The sequence below is a fragment of the Larus michahellis genome, chromosome 4 (genome assembly GCF_964199755.1).
Source record: "Larus michahellis chromosome 4, bLarMic1.1, whole genome shotgun sequence".
NCBI lineage: Eukaryota > Metazoa > Chordata > Aves > Charadriiformes > Laridae > Larus > Larus michahellis.
The window spans coordinates 72244808-72271394 of NC_133899.1; the positions used below are offsets into that span (position 1 = coordinate 72244808).

Here is a 26587-nt window from a genome sequence, read left to right on the forward strand (position 1 = left end):
GCTCGCTATGAGCACTGATTATTGGTGGGAGCCTGGTGTTAAAGAACTCAATTGCTTAACTGCTGTATGTCTTTTATTTGCTTTGTGAATTCATTGTGGCTTTTGGCTTGCCCTCTCAGGAGTAATTGTCATGCTAGGTGACTAGTTGAGCTGGTGGAGGGGCTGAGCATTTTTTTATTTGTTTAATCTGCAAAACCAGATTTCTGTAGAGATAGGCATGAAATATTTTGTCTATCCTAGAACATATTTGTAGGATATGTTCTCAAGTTGCTGCTGTGCTTCAGTTATTGAGGTTATAAATATTCAGTTGGATTTACCATGAATGAATTAAGGATGCCCACATCCTATAATCACTCTGCAACAGCTAAATCTTTAAGCATGCCCTTACTACTTCTACCCTGCCACAGTTCTTCAAGCCTGCTCTAGAGGGGAGAGAGTAGTTTGATGTCCGTTTCTTCATATGATCTTGGTCTTTCTCCTAATGAGTTCTTAAAATTTGTTTTCTACTTTGGGAGGATTAATGCTTTCTATAAACATAAGACTGTAAGTCACTCGAATAGTCAAAACAGTAAACTTAATTGTGAATGTCTCAGTTACACCGAGTCTGTGAACAATCTGGCACTTGTGGTAGTTACCAAACTGTTCAAGATGTGAAATGTTTACTTGAACCTTTTTTTACTCAATTATGCTTTAATGTTTTTAATAGATATTTTATCTCCTCTTTTTGGGACTCTCATATCTTCTGCTCAGGTGAGTTTCTTGTTTGCCAAATTGATTTCACTTGCTAATTTCACTTTATTAAACTTAAACTTGATAATCCACATTTGTGTCAGGTAGTTGATACTAGCAGGGAACTCTGTTAAAATACAGAGGGAACTCGAAATGTTTTCAACTGTACAAGAGTTTATTGAAATATAAAAGTCATTCCGTGTTCTGCTTAGAATTCACACTGCTTTCTCCCGTTTTGGGGAAATGGGTAACTGAAAAATGCGTATTTGTGTGCATGTACATGATTTTTTTTTTTAAAGAAAAAAGCCTTGCAATTTAGGAATGATATATTTAGTTTATCGCGTAGAAGCTTTTGCTATCATTCATGGTAAAAGCACATGTCAGAGAGATGGTTCTTGACCAAAGTTTTTACATTATGTGTACGTGATTCTTTTTTTCTGCATGTTAAATTTTATTGACACTAATACGCGGTTTTGAGTAACTTAAATTAATTCCTGAATTGCTAAGAGACGTGAAAGAAAGCATGTGAAATTCAAAAATACACCTGTTTTTAGAACACGCTGTGTATGATGGAAGCCGTATTGAGTGATGACTTAATGTAGAAAGCTTTTTTATAGTTCATTGTTCTGACAAACTCTGCTTTTTCGTATTAACAAGTCTGTTTTCTTTTCCTTATGTACAAGTTTAACTACTGTATAGATGTGGGATGGCTTGTAAGACAGTATCCGCAGGAATTCAGGTATGTTTATTTTATGAAGATGAAATGATGCAGTTTCCAAATCATTCTGTTCTGAATAACTGAATGATAAACACTTGCTTACAGTTGTAAATCATTGTTACCAATTGTGTATGTGTAGAGTCTTGTATGCTTACTCCAGTTGTAGTTCTCTATTGATTTCCTGTCTCTTTTCTAGACTGTTAAATGGTCATAGCTTCAGTATGGCTGGTTTCTGATTTTTATTAATTAATGCTTAGGAGGTCCCATTGTGGGCCATGGTGACAATGCAGTAGATGACCTGTAAAGGTGGAACAAGAAGCTTTTTACTGTACAGTTTACTGAGCCAAGAGCAAGGTAATGCAAGAGACAGGAGAAAATGTAGGAAGGGTACAAGAAAACTATGCAAAAATCATCAGGATGATATGTCATGGATGTGATATGGTTGGAGTTTCGGGATATTGTTATGAAAGCAGTTTTTAGGTTTGCTTGAAATTCCATTCTGATAATTGCAACCTACTGCAGATGAAGTGCTTGCATTTTACTGGAAATGGGGTAGAACAGAGTATTAGGAAGTGAATGGGAATCTACTGCCAGAGTAGACCTAGCCCTCTCCTCTTCCCTCTCATTCTTCCCATCTTCTCAATGACTAAATTGTCTTTGATCTATACTGTGTATATCAGTACTTTTGAGAGCTTTTATCTGTCTTGTTGCGTACAGATCTTTCTATCTTGTTCCTTACAAAATCTTGTAGTATTAGTTTCTATTTTGGTGTCTGATTTACTCCACGCTTTCTGTTTTGTTTTTGCCTTTTTTTTTCCCCCATTAAAGTTTTCTGGTGTCTTTCTCTTAGAGGTTCTATTGTGGTTACAGCTTGTTTGAGTTAGTTAATAAGGCATGTAGACTTTAGTGCCATCTTCCTGCTGGGCTATTGAATTTAGGGGCCAGAAGTCATAGCTACGTGAAGGAGTACCTTAGACTGACTAATTCACTTGATGTTTTAATAGTAATCTCCTTTTATTTAAGGAAGAAGCCATTGTTGATAGTTCATGGCGAAAAGAGAGAATCCAAAGCTGAACTGCTTGCACAAGCACGCCCTTATGAGAACATTAGCTTTTGTCAGGTAATTAACATTTGTATCATCCTCTGGTTGAAATTAAACAATCTGTTGCACTCAAAAATATTGATACGGATGGAGAGGGGCACACCTTCTATGGGAAGTCAAAAATTTAATGTTACGGTTTAAGGAATATACTTACCAGGACCGTAGGAACATGGTAATTACATTCCTGGTCTTCTGTGATTATGGTAGACTGTCACCTACAAAAAGTTTGCTCAGAACAGCTGCCTGCAAAAATGTCATGGGGCTCACAGAAGAGCTGTACACCTTCTCCACTAATAGGTTGTGCTCAAATTCTCGTAATGTCTGAAAAGGAAGCACCTTTTGTGTAAAGTGTGGAACTTCGTCCTAGCGTCACTGTAATCTTTATTCTCATCAAAGAATTATTATTTGTCCAAATATGTTTTACACAAGAAAATGCTGTTAGAAATATCCTCCATAATACTGTTTAAATCACTATCAGCATGCTTTCTGGCATATGCCACTTTCTCCCTGGATGTTATGCTCACTCTTTTACTGTCTCTGAGTCATAAAGTTATTGGCTTCAACCTCAGGGAGGGATGTGGCTATGGCAACTTGACAGCATTTTGGAATTTCGCTGTGTGGAGTATGTTATTGATCATGGGGATATTTTAGGAAGAGGATGATCTTGGAATTTTATTCCTTCTCAGGCAGTCTGGTAATCCTGAGCTTCCTAGAGATTGCTGTACTGATGCCAAACAGTGAGTTCTCAAGGCCAAGATATCTGGGCTGCTGTGTGCTATACTAATTGGGTGTTTGCACTAAGTTGGGGAGTAGCAACAATTTTAGATGAAGATTTCAAATATACTAGCAATAAATTCATGCTTTTGCATGAATTCACACACAACAAGAATTTGAATGTAATATGTCCCATATGATAGATTTGTCAGTGTACTTAATAGTAAGTAGTGGGGCAAAATGGCATTTCTGATGATTTTCCTGTTTGGGTATACTTCTTCAGATTGTTGTGCTAGTCTACATGCATTCCATTATGTAAGTACCCCAAAATGAAATGCAAGTATTTTGATCTTCTCTTCCATGCCCATATTAAGTAAGCAGAATGTTGGAGCCATCACTGGCCAAAAGTGTTTTCTTAACATCTGTAAGTCATGTTTCATTCTCTCCCTAGAAATTTTGCTGTAAGTACTCTTTACCAGTGCTCTGCTCTTATTAAAAAGCATTTCTGTCTGACTTCTGTCCCTTTCTTTGCAATTTTAGCCATTAAGCTACTTGTAACAGCGATCATATGCTTCAGAATCACAGGATGGTTGAGATTGGAAGGGGCCTCTGGGGGGTCATGTGGTCCAACTCTCCTGCTCAAGCAGGGTCACTTAGAGCCGGTTGCCCAGGACATTGTCCACACATATCTTGAACATCTCCAAGGAAGGAGACCCCACAACTTCTCTGGGCAACTCACGCCAGTGCTCAGTCACTCTCACAGTAAAAAAAGGTTTCCTGATGTTCAGACGGAACCTGTCTCTGGTCCTGTCACTGGGCACCACTGAAGAGAGCCTGGCTCCCTTATTGCTCCCTCCCTTCAGGTATTTGTACATAGTGGTCAGATACCCTCTGAGCCTTCGCTTCTCCAGGCTGAATAGTCCCGGCTCTCAGCCTTTGCTTATAGGAGAGATGCTCCTGTCCCTAAATCATCTTAGTGGACCTTTGTTAGACTCTAGCTAGTATGTCTGTAGCTCTCCTGTACTATGAAGCCCAGAAATGGACCCAGTACTGCAGGCATGGCCTCGCCAATGCTGAATAGAGGGGAAGGATCACCTCCTTCAGCCTGCTGGCAACGCTCCTCCTAATGCAGCCCAGGGCACTGCTAGTCATCTTTGCTGCAAGGGCATGTTGCTGGCTCCTGTTCAGCTTTGTGTCCAGCAGGACCCTCAGGTCCTTTTCTGCAAGGCTGACTGTTTCTCAAAATATTGCTGGTAAGAGACCAGCAATTCTGCTGGAGCAGTTTCAGCAAAGAGTTGTATTGCCATTTAAAGTCTTAACTTCTAGAGAGTACATTTAAAGTGTTGAAGGGAAAAATAACGTTTTTTGTGATCTGTCCACTAGAGAGCAGTGAAGTGAAACAAAAAGGATAAGAGGTCCTGCTTCATTAATATTCTTGCATATAGGAATGCACAATGTGAATTTTTAATGATCAACTTTTTAATTTTATAGGCTAAACTGGATATTGCATTTGGAACTCACCATACGTAAGTAACACTATGAAGCAGAAAGTTCTACTTCTAAAGATGACCACAGAGTTAGTATATGCACTTACCATAATTGGACTAGTAATTAGTGTCTCATGTCTGAAAGTATTTATGGGATAGGAATAAGTTTATCTGAAGAAAGTAGCAAATACAGAAAGTGTTCTGAGGGTATTCATTTGTGATTTGGGAAATCAGTTGAATGAGATATTGAGCTGTACTCTGGAACATATTGTATGATGCTGCTGACAAAATATATGCGAATAGTCTAATGACTGCCATGCAAGTTTGGAATGCACGTGGTTTGAAGTCTGTTTGCCCTATGCAGAGCAAATATTTTGAAAATAATTATGTTGGAGCATTTTAATGAATTCTTAATTTATATCCTACTCAGTGTATGTGAAACAGATGAAGTGTTATATATCTTTATTTATTTTTTTTTTTTAGGAAAATGATGTTGTTGTCATATGAAGAAGGTCTTCGAGTTGTGATACATACATCCAATCTTATTGCTGAAGATTGGCACCAGAAAACTCAGGGGTAAGCAGCGATCTCTAGCAGGTATATGTTTACTTTAGGTATCTACTACTGCTGGAGACAGGATACTAGTCAGATGATCCAGTGCTACAAGTCTTAACACTCCTAAGATCGAGCTATCCTGAAAAAAAAAAAATTAAACCTAGAATGGTGGTATGTGTCTAAGCCTGAGCTCTACTTGCTTTCTACTGTAAACAAAATTATGCCCTGAGCTGGCTGTTACCTTAAAGTCAGTCTGACTGATTTAAGATCATTTATTATGCCATGCTGTCTCTTTATGGAAAACTACCTAGCTATAAAGTACTCTTTATACAAATCCGAAGCAGCTATTTGAAAATTATCTTAAAACTGCAAGAATAATGTGAATGTGCAAATGTTCTGTTTCTGCTGTGACTGTATCTAGAATGCTACTGTCACCCTGACGTCCATTTTGGTGCCATTAAACAGGGCAAGGTTTTGAGGCTTTTCACTTGTCTGAGGCAAGCTCTTTTTTTTGAGTGGCAAAAATATAACCACTGATTTTCTGCCTTTAAATCTTTTACTTGGTGATGGCTTCAGTATCTCTTGGCAGTTAGCTTTTCAGAAAGCCAGGAAGGCATGAAAATATGTATTTGGGATGCTTAACAAGCTGCCCTACTTGTCAAACATGAAAAACGTTTTTCTTTTTAGCTTTTGCACACTGCAGTAATATGCCGTATCACCAATATGATGGTTCACTGGCTTCTCTGTTTTATAGGCTTCTGCATTGCAAAGGATAGTATCAACACATTGTAAAGTTGATAATGCAGAACCTTTGGTTTCCATCGCTACAACAATGTGTGACTGGAAAGAAACACTAGATGTTTTCCCTGCATAGTGCCCACCCTATTTTATTCTGATGGAAGTTCTGGAGAGGCAAGTTATCATTGTGGGCTACTCTTCAAACTATGCAGAACTTTCAGACATCCTAATTGGTGTTTTTGTATATCATTAAACAAGCCAGTAGCTTAGCAGAACACGTTGCAGTGTTCTATTCGTACAGAAAATCTTGATGAACGGACTACTTACTGGTAAGTCTGAGCCTGGTCTGTTTAACAGTGGTGAAAGCTGTAAACGTATGCGTGGATAAATGTGTTGAGATTGTTGTTTTCACTTGAAAGTATTAGTTTTATGGTATTGAGTATAAGACTTGACTATTCCGTAATTGTAAAGTAAAGGCAAGTCACTTTATAGTTAGTATCACAATAAATCTGTCTAGTATTCATTTGGGACCTTCAGATGTGCTTCAATCACTTATGAAAACCATGTGTTAATGTGTGGTGTCCTTGTTTTTGTGGCTTTGTTTTTAGAATATGGATAAGCCCTTTATATCCAAGGCTACCTCAGGGAACAACTGGTTCTGCTGGTGAATCTGAAACTAATTTTAAATCTGACCTAATAAGTTACTTGATGGCTTACAATTCTCCTGTGCTCAAGGAATGGATAGATCTGATTCAAGAACATGATTTATCAGAGACAAGGTATATGTTATCTTGTGTTTATAGTAACTTGCATGCTTTTTATCCAAAAAAATTAAACATATCTGTTAGACCATGGGTTTGTTTTTGAAACTTACCTTGTTTCAGGCTTAAGTGTTCAAACATGAGTCTAACTTCTGGCAGTTTTTTAAATCTATCTTGTGCCAGATTATGTTGAAGTGACCAACTTCTACTTTTATGAACATGCATTTGAAAGGAATGAAAAAACGGTATCAGCAGTAACTTGACAGAAGGTAGCTATAAGTAATAGGGATTCAGAGTTTCACTTAACTCAGTCTGGCTTAAATATTTGCTCCAGTAAAATTACCAGTGGAAAAACCGAGTTGTGTTTGGTTTTTCACGTAAAAGGGATCGTATAAGCAAGGGGTATTGTAATGGGGTTTTTATTAAGAATAGGCTTCTATACTTTTAAGGCAAAGTTCAATCTGTATATGTATGTATGGAATTTTTCCCACTGCAGGCATAGATTGTGTCTGGTAGGCAATGTTACGTTAAGCAATAATATACTTTGTCTTGAAACAGTCTTCTCTAAGCTGATATTACTTAAAATAATTCAGGATGCTTCTACTATACACGTCCCAATCTTTGCTGAAATATGGTATTTAATTCAGAAAGTGTAGATCTCCTCAACTGATTAGTAGCAGTTTTATAAGCTGGCAAAAATTTGTTGGAGAAAAAAAAAAAAAGCTGAAAGAGGTCATGAACTGTGGTGGAAATAGCCTGAAACTTTGTCTAGTTTAATGTATAAAATAAAAAAATGTGGATTTTTTTCTTTACATGGAGTCTTACAAGATTGGAGGGGGTGGAAAATTATGTATCTTATAGTCAGGCTGGCTGAGCCCTAGCTGATGCAAGTTTATGCATGGGTTAGGGAAGAGCTGCTTGTTAGGATAAGGATCAGTTCCTTGCCATATAAAATATGTAGGGGACATTAATTCATGGATAAAGCTGGGCATGAGATGCAGTAGGGAACAGCTTCTTAAACCATCTGTTTGTTGTGATTCTGGGCAGGTCTCTTCTCTGCTTTCAGGGCAAAGTCAAACAGGTTTAGTACGACAGTAGTAAGTATTAGGAAGACAGGTGAAAAAACTGTACTTTGCATCTGAGCTATTAAGTGCCCAAATGAAGTCTTGTACCTCAGTCTGCTTATTTGGATGTGGCAATAGATTGGTTTTACTCAAAATTACATGCCCAATTCTGTGCCAAGCAAAAGCCATTTGCATTTATTGCTGATGTCATCTATGTTCTGCATTTTTGTACACAGAAATAGATGCAGTTCCTGTCTGTGCTATAGAACAGCCTGGTGATGCATGACAGCCATATAGGATGCTAATAATAAACTATACACCTGAAAATCCACTTTAAGTTGTTAATCTTAAATGTGAAAGATTACGTATTTCTGGTTGCACTTCTATGTTAAACCTTGCTCATGGGTTTTACTTAAATGCCTTAATATTTTGCAAACCCAAACACTCCAGAGCTGCAAATAATTTGGTGGTGTTTTTTCTTCCTGTAGAGTGTATCTGCTTGGTTCTACCCCTGGACGATACCAAGGTAGTGATAAAGAAAAGTGGGGTCATCTTAGGCTCAGAAAGGTACTAAAACTGTAACTTTTTTTTTTGTTAATATCCTTTTAACTGTAAATATCATTTTGGAGAGCGTTCTTTAGTTTCTTTCAATTCTTCCAGCTATGATCAGCAGTCTTTTTTAATACATTGTTACAGTTTAAGTTAGCAATAACATAAGCTTGCAACTTATGACAGTGTAGACTTTGCACATAATATTCCTGGGCATTATTACCATGGTCAGCTTGTGGTCTGAGTTGTCATGTGCTTACAGATACCTGAGCAGTCAGCATCACTCAGAGGACTTCCTGTCTGCTGTTGGTGTTTCTGACAAGCGTGAGACTATCAAAATCCAGTCTGCTGTGACTGGGAACAAAATATTGCCTTTTTAAAAGGCACTCACTGAGACAAGATGTGTTGACACAGACTTGCCTGCACATAGGGAACAGGCTTATTCTATTTACTTACATGTTAAGGGTTATTACAGTTCCTCTTTTCCTATGACGTGGGAAAAACCCATCAAATTAAAAACCAGTTTGCACATAGTTGTTGTCATCAATTCAGTCAGGCTTTTAGTTTTGTTCTACTGTGTTTCCAAGACCTTGATTAGATTTTTTTATTAATTTTTTAATTAACTGAATAATTAGAAACATAGATTATTATTTTTTTACCACAACCCTCTCCGGCATTATTTACCCTCGAGCATTATTCAGATAGGCCATAACGGTAAATCTTCATTCACTTGCGTATCTCAAGATCATAGGGCCCCTTCTTCTTCAGTATTTATTTAAAATCAGGTAAGGTATGTCATCTCTTAAATGCCTTTCATAACTGGGGAATCTTCAACCTGCATCTCCTGCTGAAGTGGCATTATTTCAAATTTCATTGTGCATTTTACATGGAATTCTAATGCTGTCCATGACGAACTTCAGTGACATACAAAATGTCTATTAATCACATTGCTTTTCAAGACAAGGTTCCTCTTTTAGACCTCCCTTCACTTATAAAGAGCTTGGCCTTTCTGATGTGTATGCATCTGCATGATTTTTGCCTAGTAAGACACTGAATAAAAACAAATAAAATAGAAAAAGCCTGTAAAGGATAAAGATGGTCTTGTGGCAAATGTTCATGTGATTAAAAAGATTTTTTTTGATGACAATGCAGGTAGACCTGGTGATGCTACACTGATGACTGAAGCCATTTAGTTATGTGTTCTCTCTAGGCGGGGGGGAAAGGTAGCTGCTACATACAATTCAATATATGCCTATATCCGTCTGGTTTTAATATGACTTTAAATTCCATTCACAGCTAAAGAACTCCTCTGAAAGGATTATTTTAATTTTCTTTCATTGTTCTTTTTCCCCCTCTTATTCTGGGCTTCTGTTGTAGCTGGGGCTTTAAGACATGAGAGGAATTTTATGGCCAACAACCACCAAATTTAGTTGTTTACTCTATTGTGACTTCTGAAGCTAACGTTTGATATTTTTTAGGAAGAGCTGCTAGCATTCTTTTTACCCATTATTTAATGTTTGGCTTCAGTGCTTTTGGATAAAATTCGCAATGTTTGATCTTCTCTTGAAGGAACAGTGGGTTATTTGGAAAGCCTGATGATGTTTTTTATTGCAAAGTTAAATAGATGGTATGTTATTTGTCAGAAGTGAATTATAGAGGATTTATTATATCAGAAGCAATATCAACCCCCTAGTTAAGGTTTTCTTTGCCTGTTGAAGTCTAACAATGTTTTAATTGCTCTCACTAGCTTTTGAAAGAGCATGCTTCATCGATACCAGCACAGGAGTCCTGGCCTGTTGTTGGACAGTTCTCAAGCATTGGTTCAATGGGAGCTGATGGGTCCAAATGGCTTTGCTCAGAGTTCCAGGAGAGCCTGGTGGCTGCAGGCAGCAGTGTGACAACTCTCCTTAAATGCGATGTTCCAGTTCATCTGGTATGTCTTTCTAGATGCTAGTGACCTTTATTTAACATTTATTTATTTGTTGTTTAAATTGTAGTCATTGGTTTGTTTTTAACTTTCAGAAAACAGTAATGTAGTTTTCATCCTGAAATCATTAGGATGCCACTTAGTGACACTTACTTGTGGATGGTATACTATAAAAACGTACTGTAATTTCCATCTGCATGACACTAGAGTATATATAATCGTATCAAAATTATATTCTCATTCTATAGCTTGTCTTCAGTTGAGTTTTGTAGATGCAGCTGTTTCTGCTACTGAGATGTAACTGAACCCTGAGTGATTAATACTTAAATTATTTTCTAACCTGGTTATTTTGGTGACAATGAGGGGGGCGAGCAGAAACAAGTTTGTAGCAGAAGCTTGTTAGATCGAGGACAAAATATTTTCACGCTACACCCTTACCATGTGCTAATTGCCCATGCATACTCACGTTTGAGATATGAGTCTAAAATAACATAAGATAATGTTAAGAGCTTACTTTGACCTCCATGTAAAGTGATTAAAGCAGGATTGTTTTGAGTCTTGCTAGCTAATTTTGGTAAGCTCTGCAAGAGAGGTAGAAGTATTAAAGACCGTTACTGGCACACAACCATTTTTAAGCTGGAGTGTAATTTCATTCATTCTGAAAAATGAAGCTTTTAATGCTTTGGGTTTATTTTCTCAAGTTTTCTTGAAGGTGATTTTTGTTTGAAAATTGATGGCTTGTGTATTTAGAGTTGTGTTATTAAAGTTATGTTTCTTTTTTTTTTCCTAACCTCCATGAAGGTTTATCCTACTGTGAACAATGTGAGGCAAAGTCTGGAAGGCTATCCTGGTAAGCAAATGAACCCCCATTTATTAGCTTTTTGTGGTCATAATGTCCTGCAAAATCACTTCAGTGTTGAATGAACCTGAAGCTGTCATCTTGCTGAAACTTGGTAGAATAGGTGGCAGTAGAATCCTTTTATTACTGTTACTGGAGCTCTGACTCCAGCTCTCCTATTGTGATTGAATAGAAAAGCTTTGTGGCCATTGGTACGTAATGTTTAAGTCTGTATAGCCATGTTCATACATCACAGTAGAGGAAAAAACAGCTCTTGCTCACTGTTCTAACTCCAGTCGTACTTTCATTTTGGCAGAAAACTCAGGCTTGCGTGTGCCAAGTTCTCCTTGTGTTTTCTTTGCAGTGTCACCCTGCACGTCAGATACAAAGGAGAATAAGATGTTTTACTACTCATTAGTCATTTTTTTTAATATTGCAATATGCAATTTTTCTGTTCAGTCTTCCCATGTTTGTGTTAATGAAGTCAATATATTTGTATAGAAAGTGTAGCCCCAGCCAACTTGAAAGAGGAAGAGGTACTGTAGTATTCAAATGCGGTGAAGTTTCTGTATCTCAAAAGCAAGCACTTATGCGGGTTATATCCGTGCATGCTAAGGGAGCTGGCTGATGTCAATGTGTGGCCATTGTTGATAAATCTTCAAAAGGTCAAGGCAATTGGAAGAGATTAATGAGTTCCGAAAGAAAGGAAATCTTTCCTGCCTTCAGGAAGGGTAAGGAGGAGGATCTGGGTAACTATAGGCCTGGCAGCCTCACCTTGATCCTAGGGAAGGTGATGGAGCAAAGAATGCTGGAAATCATTTTCCAAACATAAGATGGACAAGAAGGTGATTGGGAGTAGTCTGCATGGATTTATAAAGGAGAGATTATGCATACTTAACCTGATGTCCTTCTGCGACAAGATGACTGACTTGATGAATGAGATGTTGTTTATCTTAACAACAATAAGGCTTTCGACACCATCTCCTATGATATCATTGCAGACAACCTGTTGGAGTACAGGCTGGACGAGTGGACAGTGAGGGAGATTGGAAACTGGTTGAACTGCTAGGATGGTTGTGATCAATGGCTGTGATCAATGGCATGAAGGCCAGCTGGAGGTCAGCCACGAGTGGTCCTGTGTGTCAAGCAGTGATACTGGGGCAATGCATTTAATATCTTTATTAATCCATTAACTTGGATGGTGGGGCAGAGTACTCTCTCAGTCAGTTTGCAAACGATACAAACTCAGAAGGAGTGGTTGATGCATCAGACGATTGTGCTGCCATTCAGAGGGACTATAGAGTCTGGAGAAATGAGCTGAAAGGAACCTCTTGCAGTTCAGCAGAGGGCACTGCTAAGTACTGTGCTAGGGCAAGAATAACTAACGCCAGGCACCAGTACACACTGGGCATTGACAGGGGAAAGCAGCTTTGCAGAAAAAGACCTGGGAACACTGGTGGTCACTAAGCTGAAGATGAGCCAGCCATTCTTGTGACAAAAAGGCCAACAGCATCCTGGGCTGCATTAGGAAGCATGTTGCCAGCAGGCTGAGGGAGGTGACCCATCTCTTCCATTTAGCACTGGTGAGACCACATCTTATGTTATTGGCTTTCCAGCAGAAGACAGACATGGACATACTGAACCAAGACCAGCAAAATGCCACAAAGACAAATAACGGGTTGGAGCATCGGTCACACAAGGAGAGGCTGAGAGCTGGATAATTCTTCAGCATAGAGAAGAGAACATTCCTGTGAGATCTTATCAATGTGTATAAATACCTGGTAGGAGGATGCAAAGCAGAGGCAGATTCTTTGCATGGTGACCAGTGAAAGAAGAAGAGGCAACAGACATAAATTGAGATACAGGAGGTTCCAGTGTACCCTTATAGCAAAAAAGTTTTCTGATGTTTAAATGGAACAAGTCGCTCAGAGATATTGTAGAGTCTCCGTTCTTGGAGATACTCAGAACCTGTCAGGACACTGTACTGAGCAAGGTGCTCTCTTCAACCCCGCTTTGAGCAGGAGTTTATTCTAGATGAGCTCCGGAGTGTGCTTCCAACTTCAGCGTTTCAGTGATTCTTTGGCATTGCTGAATCCATAAATTTTGGATTCTGTTCTGTTTCTGTTCTAAGCCTACGCTCCTATGTAGTATGAAGTAGGGTAGCTCTTGAGCTCTTATAACAGTTGGTGGAATTTGAACACAGGGGCAAGCGGGAATGCTTTCACCTCTCTTTATCTTTCCTCTGAACTGAGCAGGGTTTGGACATACCTGTAAACTCACTGGCTGCAGTTTCTATGTATCTGTGTTTCTACAAGTAAGGCAGGGTCTTCTGAAATACATCTAGTTGTCTACAGCATCTGTTTAGCAAAGCTGATACTCTTGAAAGTCAGAGATGCAATCAGCGCAATGACTCCTTACTAAATTTCTTTTATATTGTGAAATAACAGTGAATTACATACCTCTATATTTGTGCAAATGAACATCTCTGTGGACTCCTGCAGTCAGTGCATCCCTGAGAGTAGTAAAGCTTTTGTGACAGGGTCTTATGGTGTCTTCTAGGACAGGCTGAACGCAGTAGGTTTTGCATCATGTTTTTAATACACAACACTAATACAACTCAGTATGCCATGGCTGATTCTTCTTTGTTAAATATCATTTCAAGAAATCATAACATGCATTAGCCAAAGACAAAATCAATACAAATACAATTTCATCAGAGAAGTTCTTGCTCTTTAAAATAATGTTGTTTGATGGTTTTGTGGTGGTTTTCTTTTTCCTTAGGTTTGGTTGTGTTTTTTTCTAAAAGCTGCTTATTTTATTCCCTCTACCTTGTATGGGTAATGATTCCAATCTGTTGATATCAAGTGGTATCATAACAAAAAATTACCCATAAACATCTATCTTCTAAGAGGACTTAATTTCGTACCCTACATACTGTTTCTCTTTTTCCTAGTGTAAATCTGCTACATGGTGTTTAAGAACTTGCCAAATTATAAGAATAAAAAAACCCCCAAAACTGCAAACACCCCTATATACCATTTTATACTAACCATTTTCTGAAAATAACTCATGAGGATAGTACAGATAATGTATTCCCCAAGATGCTTTGTCTTTCAAAAAAACAAATGTACATCTTCTATTTTTTTTTCCTTAAGCTGGTGGCTCACTTCCGTACAGTATACAGACAGCACAGAAACAGCTGTGGTTGCATTCCTATTTTCAGTAAGTAGAACTCAATTGTTTATGTTTTGGTTTTTGCTTTTTTTTTTTTCTTGGACTGTACATTTAAACTTACAGTGGTAGAATGTTTGAGTGCTAAAAGCAAATTAAGGGGAAGTAGTCCTTAAAATAAAAGCCTTTAGTTTCTTATCTGCTGATCTGATCTCCAAAACATAGCCAAAATGTGCTATTTACCTGTAAAAATGATATGGAATACTGTTGTTAAGGGAGGACACTACCAGATTTTGGATTCTGTAAACTTTTATTTAAGCTTTCCTTCCCTGAACTAGAATAATGTTACTCCTCTTTTTTTTTTTTTTTGACAGTTGTATTTCACTCTTCTATTTGTGCCTCGGTTTTAACAGGATTTCAACTGAGCCACAACAGGGTTAGGAAAGCTATTTTTGTTTGGGTTTTGAGTTCAGCAGTCCTGCTGCAAAAATTCGTGTCCCTTATGGTAATACAATCTTTTGTTAAAGGTGCCTGATGTTTTCCATTAAGAACTTCTATTTTCACTTGCTACTACTTTTGCCAAAGTCTAATGCATTCCATGCCAGATGTCTCCCTCAGGCTGAATCTTTAAAAACTTAAACGTGTTCTGAGAACAATAGGGAAAAGTTGTTTTGCACAGATGAAAAAAAAAACAAACAAAACAACAACAAATTTAGATTGGTAACCTCTTAGAAGACCACAGCTCCCTATTCCTTTCATCAGAAACTTAACTCTTTCAGGTGGAAGTTTTGCTGGTAAAATACTTTACCCTTAGAGTTTGCCCCCGAGTTTGTAAAGTTGTGTATATATTCAGAGGCTTGAAAATACAATTGCTAGTTGCACAGAGCATCCTCCATTCTGGAGCGAACATGATTGCTGCTGTGAGCCTTGCTGGTCAATGTCCAAGGCATGGAACTGGAACAGAAAGTATGTGAGATTTTGTCTCTCCTGCCTTTGAAGTGTGCCCCTGAGCACATTCAGCAAAGGAAGAAAGCTACAAACACCTTCAAGACTTCAAGATTGTTCAGTTGTGATTTACAAATTGAGGCGATCATAAAAGTAGGGGTGTTTGTGCAGCCTTAATTCAGTTTCTATAAGCATATACCTCATGAGAATCTTATTGTAAGAAAAACGTAACCTTTTTTTCGGTTAGTTTCTTATTTAGCGCACAGAACATTATGTGGTGAGACCGTTCGTTGCTCCTGTTCAGTGAGAAAACACCCACATACCTGTCTCATTGGGCATATTAGGATCCTGCTCTGGAAACAAAAGGGCTGTTTTAAATTCATCTGTCGAATTGGTTGCAGATGACAAGTGGCCCTGCATAATTGCTCTGTAGTGACTACCCAGATGCAGATTCGTACCCTGAAGTAATACAGGATACTAGCCCTTGAGAAGAGCCTGCATATAAGCTGTTACCATAGAGCAGATGACATACAGCAGCTTCTTATCTATGGTAATCTGAGAGACACAGAAAATGGTAGGTCCTGTTTCAATAGAGTTAAATATAAGATGAGGTATTTTGAAGACTTGCCATAATAAAAAGCTTTGGGTAGTAGAGAGATTAGAGGAATTTGTCTTTACCTCACTGGAAAATAATACAAAACTAGCAAGAGACTAGGGATCCTACCGGATATGAAAGAAGATAAATACTTTATACTTACAATAAAGGAGAAGAATAGCTCCTTTTTACAAGTAGGGAGAGATTAATGGAGTTGGAAAATAGCGTCCTATAGTCTCATCCCAAGAGGTGGAACCTCTAACCCAGGCATATAATTTTTATAATGTTTGTGGGCTGTTTCTCTATCTCTTCTGCCAGTTGAGGGTATTTAAATAACCTGTAGTGCAGCTCTTAATTGTAATTTCTCAAATTTCTTGAAGTAATTTCACAAAAGAATAAAATGAGTAAACTTAATATTGATTTTACTTTTCTGATCATAGCAAATGATTACTAGACTGCTTTGTTAGATTAGCTTCTGTGTAAATGCTGCAATTTGCTCAGTTTTCTCTCTGGTAGAGTTGCTGGTTTTTCCTTTCAGTATCACTCATTGATAAGGAGATATTTGCAGTGCTTAGTGATTTCTGTTAATTGCTGCTTTTGAAACAGTTGATCATCTTTAACAGTACGTAAAACATTATATTTTGATGCTTTTTTAATTCATTGACTTTTAATACCACATGCATTATGTTTGTGCAGTTACCTTGTCAAATTTTTGTTTTCAAAGAATGTAAGAAGTCAATTTGACAAGAGCTTTTTTGACTTGCTGTTGAAAATTCCTAATCATAGTTGTATTAGAGCTTTATGTGTTCTTTAGGCCTGTAGAGTTTTGAAGAATAATCCCCTTCTCAGTTAGAGGAACAACACTGTAGTTCTTCAAACATCAAAAAAGATGAGAGATATGTAGCACTTACACAGAGGACCTACTGTTCTCTTATGGTTGAGACTAATGGTGTGAGTTGTTTTAACTATGTTCAAGCCTTGTTGCCAGTATTTTGAGGTGGAAAGCCCGTTCAGTATTTGAAGTAAGAACTAAATGATGAAAGAGATGATGGTGTAGAAAATGAGTTATTCCTGGCGCTGCTTATGGGTTGAGTGTGTTTGGAGAGATTAATTTTCAGGATGTTGGGATTATCTGGTTTCCCTGTCTCAGTGGCTCCACTTGTGAAGGGGCCTGTGTCTGCTTCTTTACCTGATTTGTGCCAGAAATATCAGGCACTGGTGGCAATTGATACTTGCTCTGTGTCTTCCAGCTAAATGCACTGTGATTACAGTGTAGTCTGCTTTTCAAACACAAAAACTCATTGCAGAGTAAAACAAATATTTATCAAATGTTTTAAAAAAGCATACTTCTGAAATTCTGCAAGTGGTTAAGTACATATAAAAACAACAACTCATAAGCATTCACATTTGTAGTGCAGTGCAAGTGAGTGCAAAGTATTTTCTATATTGCAAAAGATACCTTATTCATGGTAGAGAACATTTTTTCCTCTCTTCCTTTCCCCCAAAAAACAAGTTATGTGAAACTCAAAAATAGCTATTGGAAAAATGGAGGGATGGGAGAGGCAAAAGCTGTCACGTTTTGAGTTGGAAAGTAGATTACCTCTTTATATCAGTGCACGTAATCATCACATTAGAGGCTGTGTAATTAAAAAGAAAAGCTGCTGACTGAAATGCCACAGAAGACTCTGAGGGAGGGAGGAAGTAGCAACATGTTACTGGTAAAAAAATCTCACGATTAGTGGTCTAAAGTCAGAGTTAAGCTGTATTAGTGATAAGGAGTTCTAGAGGTGTAAAAGAATTAAAAAACCTAGCAGAAAGGCTTTCAAGTTTTACTCTTCAAGTTCTGATAATACCTCCTCACATAACTCCTTTTCCTCACCCCACACTTGAGCTTTTAGTTTACATGGTACCATGACCTCTAACTGTCAAAAAAATAACTACTTCAAGCTGTGGTTTTGCTCCATAAAATTTCTCAAAGCTGTTTTCATTTAACTTACCATAATTATTGCTGATGAGACTGAATATGCCTGAAGTTTACTGCAACATGGTGAGATCAGGCCTGTGTATGTCCTCTGCCAGCTGCATTCTGATGAAGTTTACAGCTTAGAATGTGTTAAGCCAATTTGACTAGAAGTAGCTTGAAATTGTTACGCTGTCATATGCTCTTATCCTTGCTGTGTAAAGCAACCGCTCTTGTATTTTACTTTAGGCATTTTGTAATCTGTTTTGGCTTTTTTTTTATTCTAAAATATGCCAGGAAAGTTCCATGGTGAAGTTGAAATTTAGCTGTATTAAGGATCGATTAAATGAGATAATGTACCCATCTGAAACCCCTTCCAGTTCTTTTGGTGTATCATTGCATTTATTATTTTAGGCTGAATGGAAGACAATTCTTAAATACTTCTTTGATAATACTGCTTTTTCTAAAAGCATCAGTTTTTTAATGAGGTAATTACTTTAAAAAAAAAACAACAAAAACCAAAACAAACCAAACAACCAACACGAACCACACACACCCCCAAACCAACCAAACCTGATCAAAGAACATAATCACTTTCTTTCCCTTTTTGTCCTTATATATTTCTCTCCCATTAAAAAATATGGCCAAAATGTATGCTTCCCTTTCTGAAATACCAGTGTCAATCATTTGTAATTGAAACCAACTGCAATTAGATTACTGTAGAATGCAAGAGAAGTGGTAGTACTCTTGATAAAACAGGACTTAATTGTATCTGTCAAAGATAAGGAGGCAAAAAAGCAGTAGACAGGTTGTATCTCAAAATTATTGCAGTTAATAGTGGGGAGATGTTTGTCCTCAAAAAAGGCAGTGAGATAGATCTAAATAGAATCTGTGTTCAATTCCCAGTTCTACTGGTTTTCCTGTTTTGGTTTGGTTTTTTTTTATTTCTGCAATATTACTGGAGTTACCTAATTATTTCTGTGCCTTAAACTTAAAGATGTTTACCTAAACTGTTAGTTGTGAGAGAAAAGCTATTAACAAGAATTGTTGACTTATGGTATAACCTTACAATCTGTATGTATGTAATGTGTGGAGATCTGTAGGAGAACACAAATTTAGTTAGCTGTTTCTGTATCATATGTATCTTAGTCTGTTCTTCAAAAACAGACTTCCGTGTGGCTAGCATCAAAATACAAAGATGTCTAGTTTGCTCCAAATATGCATATAGTGTTTTAGCTCCTGCCCTTCAGGAATACACGACCAGTTCTCAGAAACAGTTCTTTCCCTCATCAGAGGATAGGGTTGTTAAAGTAAGTAGGTCTTAACCCTGAACTACAAAGTCTCTTGACTTAACTCACATAAAAGTTAGTCCTGAAAGTCAACTTAGGTAAATAATTACAGCCCTTCCACTTCAATCTTTATATGTTTTTAAATGGACACCGTTCACTTCAGAGGTATTCTGGAGCTGATCAATTCTTGTTGATTTGTCTTTTAGAAGAGAATGCTAAATTAGGGAAACAAAATTGTGACAAACAAAACCAGAGCCTATTATATTACAAACTGAGGAAATAAAAGTCTCTGGGTGGAGGAAGGTGTATTTGGAAGCCTTCCTCCTGATTTTTGAGTGAGGACTGACAGCTGTGAGTGGAATGTGCTTCTAAATACCACAATTTCATACCTTCGGTTATGTACATGCATTTACTGCTTGCGTACAGGTTAGTTTGGGAACATTGGTGCTGAATTGCTCCAGCAATGGCTTGTTGTTTTAAACTAGTTTATATATATATATATTTTTATATATATATATATATACACACACACATACATACACATAGATATGACTGCTAGACTGCTACTCTCTTAAGCCCTCAAACTTCTCAGTGGCTTAAGGGCACAGAAAAGGGAAGAGGAAGGGTAGTGTCAACAGTCTACCAGTTGCTCCTTGCTTCTACTTCATGCGTAATAAATTGTAATGAGCTGAGGAAATTTTGCTAGGTTTAATCTGGTGCCAGCTCCTTTGCTTAAAGGCATAACCATTGATGGTCTTATTTCTTGAGCGCTAGCTGGAGTGGAGAAATGGAAAAACTTGTTAGGAGAGCCTGATACACTGAGGAGAATATCTGTCTGGTTTGTTTGTAAAGAAAATAAAATAATCCTGCCCTTCTGGCTTCTAGTAAGATTGGATTTCAGGATTAAAAAATCAGTTAAATAAAGCATTTTCAGCCTTTCTATAGGGGCAACAAGTATTAAATGGGACAAGTATAGGATAGTATTACTGAAAACATGGCACTGTAGTATGGTATTTTTTTAGACTTCAAAATGAAACTTTTTATGAAAATAATTCCTTTCCTTTTGCTAGCAAATGGTCAGCAGAAGTCTCGGGTCGAAGTCATGCTATACCTCACATTAAGACATACATGAGACCCTCTCCTGATTTCCAGAAGATTGCATGGTTCTTAGTTACAAGGTAAACAACTAACCATTCACCTCTCACTTAATGTTTCTTCATTGCATGTCCCTTTTGGGGCTGCAAGTTGAAATGATTATGTCAGAAACTGTTGGCAGTCGCACCAACATCTTGTCTGAGCTGTAACTGCCAATTTCGGGGTTCGGCATCAATTTAAGTGATAAGTATTTTTAAACCTTGGGTTGAGTTTTAACGTATGCTGTACACAAACGTGCTGGTTTGTACAAAATAGATATGAGTTAAGCCTAAATTTATCCTTGCGCTGCCTTACTGTTATGAAACATGTAGATACCTAGTAATTGGAATCTGACCTTTTGTCAGATTGAGTTGTTCAGTAGCCTAGCTTTGTATTTCTATTCTTTGTTTTTTTTAAGGAAGACAAAAGAGGGAGCGATAAATTTTGATGTGAGGGGAGAATGTTTTATTGTGAATGAAAAATACAGATATCTCTCAGTTTTGCCAAAACTGATTTTTGTGCAACCCTATATACTAGAGATCGTGATCTTTGTATCCTTACTTTTAAATGCTCAGTTACTTTAATCTTTCTTTCCCTCTTTATATTCTGGCTTTTTAAATTTCATCACTCATTGATACTGTTGCCTGCAATGGTAGTGATTAAGGTGTTTTTTAAAGGATTTAAGTCATTCAAAAGTGATGGTGAGTCCACCTAATACAGAAATTCATGGTTGCTTCTATTTTTTTTCTTATGTTTCTTCTATTCCACCATTTGCTACTATCAAAAAGCATCCACTATGTCTGTCAGTTAAAACGTAATGTTTAAGTTTTGTATTTTGCTATAGAAGTTGGTTTTGACATGCATTTACTTCTTGACTTCTGACTTTATGTATCAGATACTGATGAAGGATTAACTGTAACATGGTGCCATTAAACCAAAAATACCTCTTCAGTAAACACTTGTTTTCATAAATATGTCAAAAGAACAAAATGCCAGGAGCAAAAAAACTTACACTTGCAAAAATACTCTGTACTAAATGTATTATAGTGTAACTAGTCATAATTGAGCTAGCCTTTAATCTTCCTAAGTCATCAAATTGAAGCTATTTATCAGTACCAAGTTCATAGAATAGTTTGGGTTGGAAGGGAACTTTGAAAGGTCTAGTCCAACCCCCCTGCAATGAGCAGGGACATCTTCAACTTCAACAGGATGCTCAGGGCCCCGTCAAACCTGACCTTCAGTGTTTCCAGGCATGAGGCATCTACCGCCTCTCTGGGTAACCCATGCCAGTGTTTCACCATCCTCATTGTTTTTTAAAAAAAATAAAAATTCTTCCTTGTATCTAGTCTAAATCTACCCTCTTTTAGTTTAAAACCATTACCTTATGTCCTATCTCAATAGGCTTTGCTAAAAAGTCTGTCTCCATCTTTCTTGTAAGCCCCCTTTAAGTATTCAAAGGCTGCAGTAAGGTCTCCCCGGAGCCTTCTCTTCTCCAGGCTGAACAACCCCAGCTCTCTCAGCCTGTCCTCATAGGAGAGATGTTCCATCCCTCTGATCATTTTTGTGGCCCTCCTTGGGACCCACTCCAACAAGTCCACATCTTTCCTGTGCTGAGGGCTCCAGAGCTGGATGCTGTACTCCAGGTGCAGAGTAGAAGGGCAAAATCACCTCCCTTGACCTTCTGGCCATGCTTCTTTTGATGCAGCCCAGGATACGTTTGGCCTTCTAGGCTGTGAGCGCACATTGCTGGCTCATGTCCAGCTTTTCATTCACTAACACCTGCAAGTCCTTCTCAGCACGGCTGCTCTCAATCCCTTCATCTCCCAGCCTGTATTGATAACCAGCGTTGCCCCAACCCAGGTGCAGGTCCTTGCATTTGGCCTTGTTGAACCTCATGAGGTTCACATAGGACCGCTTCTCAAGTCTGTCCAGGTCCCTTGGGATGGCATCCCATCTTTTGGATGTGTCAATCACACCACTCAGCTTGGTGTCATCTGCAAACTCACTGAAGGTGCACTCAATCACACTATGTTGCTGATGAAGATATTGAACAGTACTGGTACCAGTATGGACCCCTAAGGCACACCACTTGTCACTGATCTCCATCTGGACATTGAACCATTGACCACTGCCCTCTAGATGCGACCATCTATTGGATTCCTCATCTACCAAATATGTGTCTCTTCAATTTAGAGAGAAGGATGTTGTGGGGGACTGTGTCAAAGGCCTTACAGAAGTCCAGAGAGACGACATCCGTAGCTCTACCCTTGTCCACTGATGTAGTCATTCCATCACAGAAGGCCACGAGGTTGGTCAGGCAGGACTTGCCCTTGATGAAGCCATGCTGGCTGTCTCGAGTGACTGCTTCAAATGACCTTGAATGTCCTCCATGTGCCTTAGCATAGCTTCAAGAAAGATCTGTTCCATGATCATCCCTTGCACAGAGGTGAGACTGAGAGGTTGGAAGTTCCTTTCTGGAATGTGCAGAGAAGATTCAAAAGGCTAAATTTGTCTTGTAGTTCTGTATGACACAAGTGAGCTTGTGTAATTACCTACATGGGTTGTATGAATACCCTTCTATATATTGTCTCTGCTGCTCCCACTATGCTGTAAAAATAGCAATAAGGAATAACACCCAAATCACTTTTTATGAAGAAACTGTTCTGATTGAACTGAAGTTCTCCTGCTAAAAGTGCATTGCTACAGCTGTGGTACTTAAGCATTTTCTGCTGTAAAGATTATGCCTCACTGAAATAATTTGTTTCTCTTCGCAGTGCCAATCTATCTAAAGCAGCTTGGGGAGCTCTGGAGAAAAACGGCACCCAACTGATGATCCGTTCTTATGAACTTGGAGTCCTTTTCTTGCCTTCAGCATTTGTAAGTTTGTAATTCAAGTACAAATCTTGGGATATGCTGAGAATCTGCAAATATTGACGAATAGGAATGTGACTGAATAATCTACTCTCTAGGTTCTGTGTTTCCAGGTTAGAAAGCTCATAGCAAGTGGAGTTTACACAAGGTATTCTTTAAAATAGAAACAGTCTGTTTTCCTACACGATGAGTATGGATTTGGTATTGTTGTGACTTTTGTCATGTTACTGAAAAGCAATAACATTCTAAAATTGTAATACATGCTACATGTTGCTGGAAAGGATGATCAAATCTCTTTTGTGCTTCTTAAAACTAGGCTGTGAGTGCATTCTCATTGAAGTGATGCATATGGGTTGTAACTTGCAAAACAATTCCTAATGTTGCATTGATTGCTGTTCTTGCTCCCTGAAATTCATTTGCAAAGCCATGTGACCATGTCTTTTAAAATTTTCTGCTTTAACAAGTTCTCAAATGCATCTTCTAAAATCTCCAGTACAAATCTGGAAACATAAAAGGCTGTTTAAAAGCTGAAGGATTGTATCTTCCTAACCTATGTGATAGCACTCTCAGTATGTAGATGACACAAGTTTGACCCCAAATAAGTATTATTCTAGCGTGTGGAGCAGAGGATTGGGAGACATGAAACGTTTTCATGGTAACTAAGGTCCATCTAGCTTGTAGTCTAGTCTTAGTGCAGTTGTAGCAGATGCCATGGGGATTAGCACAATAAACAGTATGTATGTTATACCTCCTCAGTATATGTTCCCTATTATTTATTTTAAAGTCTGTCCATGATAGTTAGGAGTCACAACTTGGCTTATTCTCTTAGCACATCAAGTTCCTTATTAAACTACTCTTGCTGGTTTTTAGCCCCCGACAGAATCCTGTGGTATTGAGTCCTGTGATTTAGTTGTGCATTGTATTGAAGAAAAAAGCTTCCCTTTTTTGTTTAGATTTGGTTTTTTGTCTTATTTAGATCTACTGCCTGATAGTGGGGAAATGTGAGTTTCTTGTTCCTATTGTTGATTCCTCCTTCTGTCTGATGAACCTCTTCGTACCAAAATGTTATCAACAGCAGTTAGTCTATGACCAGAAACCATTCAAACTCCTTCCTCTCTGAAACTTCTTCTTTTCCGGAGGAGAAATTGTAAGTTTCTCTGAAAAAGCATTTGTATGCTAAAAGTCCTTAGAAGTATTTTTCTGATGAAGAATACATCTTTCCTAGATAACATTCACAGATGTTCACGTAATGTTTCTTCATTTCTGTTGATTAGTGATGTACTGTAAAATGAATATTCACTAATATTATGACATCGTAAAAATGTTTACCTACCATAACTGTATAATTGCAGTCTCCTAAGATTGCAGTATTAAGATTGATGGTTTCTGTCTGTAGCTACCGAACTCCTGTATCTCATTCTTGACATTTATTAAGGAGTTTATGCAGTAGTGTGGTCTCTGATATTGTGAACCTTAGAGGCAATCTCAAACATCATTCTCCAGCATGGTTTATATGGAAGAAAATTTTCAGAGAAAATGCATTGATCAGATTCTGAAAGAAGAAAAATCCTACAACTTCCTATAGTAGGAAGCATTTGTTTTGATATCACTGCACTCATAAAAAAAAAAAAGTCACTTGTGTAAACAGCTACTAATAACAGAATAATGAATTGCTGGGCAAAAAAAATTGTGCAAAAATATTTGACTTCTAACAGCAACTGACCTCAAAGGATAAAATAGTGTTCTAAAAAGTTGTCCATTGTGATTTCCAAATGCTGCCAAACAGAATTTTTGTACAGTACTGGCATGATTGTACTTAGTTGATGAAGTTTTTTGTATGAACACAAGTGGTCACCAAATTGTGCAGTCGTTTTACATAATTTGAATATTCCTGTTCTGACTCTGGCTTTTCCATGCATTGCTAGTTTTGGAAAACATACTTCAAATTGGTAGAAAATCAGGAATAATTGAGTTAGTCTTTTTGCCAAGAGTTGACTATACTTCTTTCAGATCTGAGCGATCTGCAAAATTTTCACCTTAAAAAAAAAAAAAAAAAAACAAACCCAAAACCATGAAGCTACACTACCACCACCCAAAAAAAAAAACCTCTGTGAGAACGTTTGGCTTGCATTCCATCCTGAATCTTGCATTTTATGCAGGATTTCTTGCATGTGGAGCGGGGGAGGGGGGAGATCACCAGAACGTTTTGTAGAGAGCCAAAACGTATGTAAAAATAACTTGAATTTTCTTCCCCAAGCCTAAAACTGTAAGTCTCTGTTTTTGATCTTATTCTTACAAGGTTTTCTATAACTACCTCAGTTTCATTCTAAATTTGGACTTCATTTTGATGAACAGAATTATTTGTTCAGGAGCATCTCATTTGTCTTGGCAGAAATAGAAAATACTCTGAAGCACTTGACCCTTAGAAAGTTTCAGCAATCTGAAGTTAAAACTTTACCTTCTTTGCAAACTAGTTAGACCTTTCTGCTATTAATGACTCTGTCATCATTCTGAGCGTTTATTTAGACCAAAATTATTAATGTTTTTGTTTCTGCTCGCAATCCAATCTTAGCAGTTGGGGTAAAATGCACTTAGCCATTTAAGGGGTTGAGAATTATTAAAAATGGAAGTGTATCTTTATTCTTGCATTGCATCAAAATAACTGGAATTTAAATGTAACGTCTAAGCTAAGTTTACTGATGATTAAAAACACATTGGATACTTACTTAAGCATCTGCTCCAGCCTTTAGCAGACGCCTGCAGACCTGGTTACACAAGAAAACTTTGAGATAGATGTTGCTATAAATCCAATGAGTACTTACTCTACTAGTAATGACAACAGTAAAGAACAGTTTTGGTGAATACTCTTGGGTAAACAGTTCCTAATGAAGGTCAGGGTGAGAAGCAAAGAAGACATTGGTTGGGTCTGCTCTCATGAGAGGGAAGGATTCACTGAAATACTGCAGAAGTATGACCCCTTCTCTCCCTTCTTTGCCAAACCTCTGTTTAGGGACTAGAGATAATTTTGCTTGGTGTGAGACGGCTGCATTGCTTTGAATCTTAAATGCTTTCCAGCAATTCTTGCTGCATTCTACATTCTTATGCACACTCTAAATTTGTTAATGAAATGAACCCCGGAGGACACTTAGTTTTTTATGTCCTGGACTTCAGGTATTCAGTATTTTTCCTTTTGATCAGCCTTTTGGAAAAGGCAGTAAGGATATTCCTATTCTAATCCCCTCTATGTTCAGGAAAAGATCAAATTCTCCTATTGCTATATCGCTTGCACTCTGTTATTTTGACAATAGTTGAAGTAGCAAGCAATGTGGAAACCTACTGCAGTGTAAAAGAGTCACTGCTGAAAATTTGACCATTACGTAAGGGGATGAAAAATGTTTATTTTGTTTTTAATGTTTGTAGTAGCAAAAAGGAGGGAGAAT

The 26587-nt window shown here is 37.8% G+C and overlaps 1 protein-coding gene across 3 annotated transcripts in view; it reads left to right on the forward strand.

The window, feature by feature from the left end:
* TDP1 (tyrosyl-DNA phosphodiesterase 1) overlaps positions 1-26587 on the forward strand; it is a 49736-nt gene that overhangs the window by 2411 nt on the left and 20738 nt on the right. For all 3 annotated transcript variants that reach the window (XM_074585474.1, XM_074585472.1, XM_074585473.1), the window contains exons 3-14: positions 707-750; positions 1413-1468; positions 2471-2567; positions 4755-4789; positions 5234-5326; positions 6652-6822; positions 8357-8435; positions 10165-10350; positions 11146-11194; positions 14338-14404; positions 20213-20320; positions 23051-23153. In XM_074585474.1, coding sequence (XP_074441575.1) covers positions 707-750; positions 1413-1468; positions 2471-2567; positions 4755-4789; positions 5234-5326; positions 6652-6822; positions 8357-8435; positions 10165-10350; positions 11146-11194; positions 14338-14404; positions 20213-20320; positions 23051-23153 — 1088 coding nt within the window. The remainder of the gene's footprint in view (positions 1-706; positions 751-1412; positions 1469-2470; positions 2568-4754; positions 4790-5233; positions 5327-6651; positions 6823-8356; positions 8436-10164; positions 10351-11145; positions 11195-14337; positions 14405-20212; positions 20321-23050; positions 23154-26587) is intronic.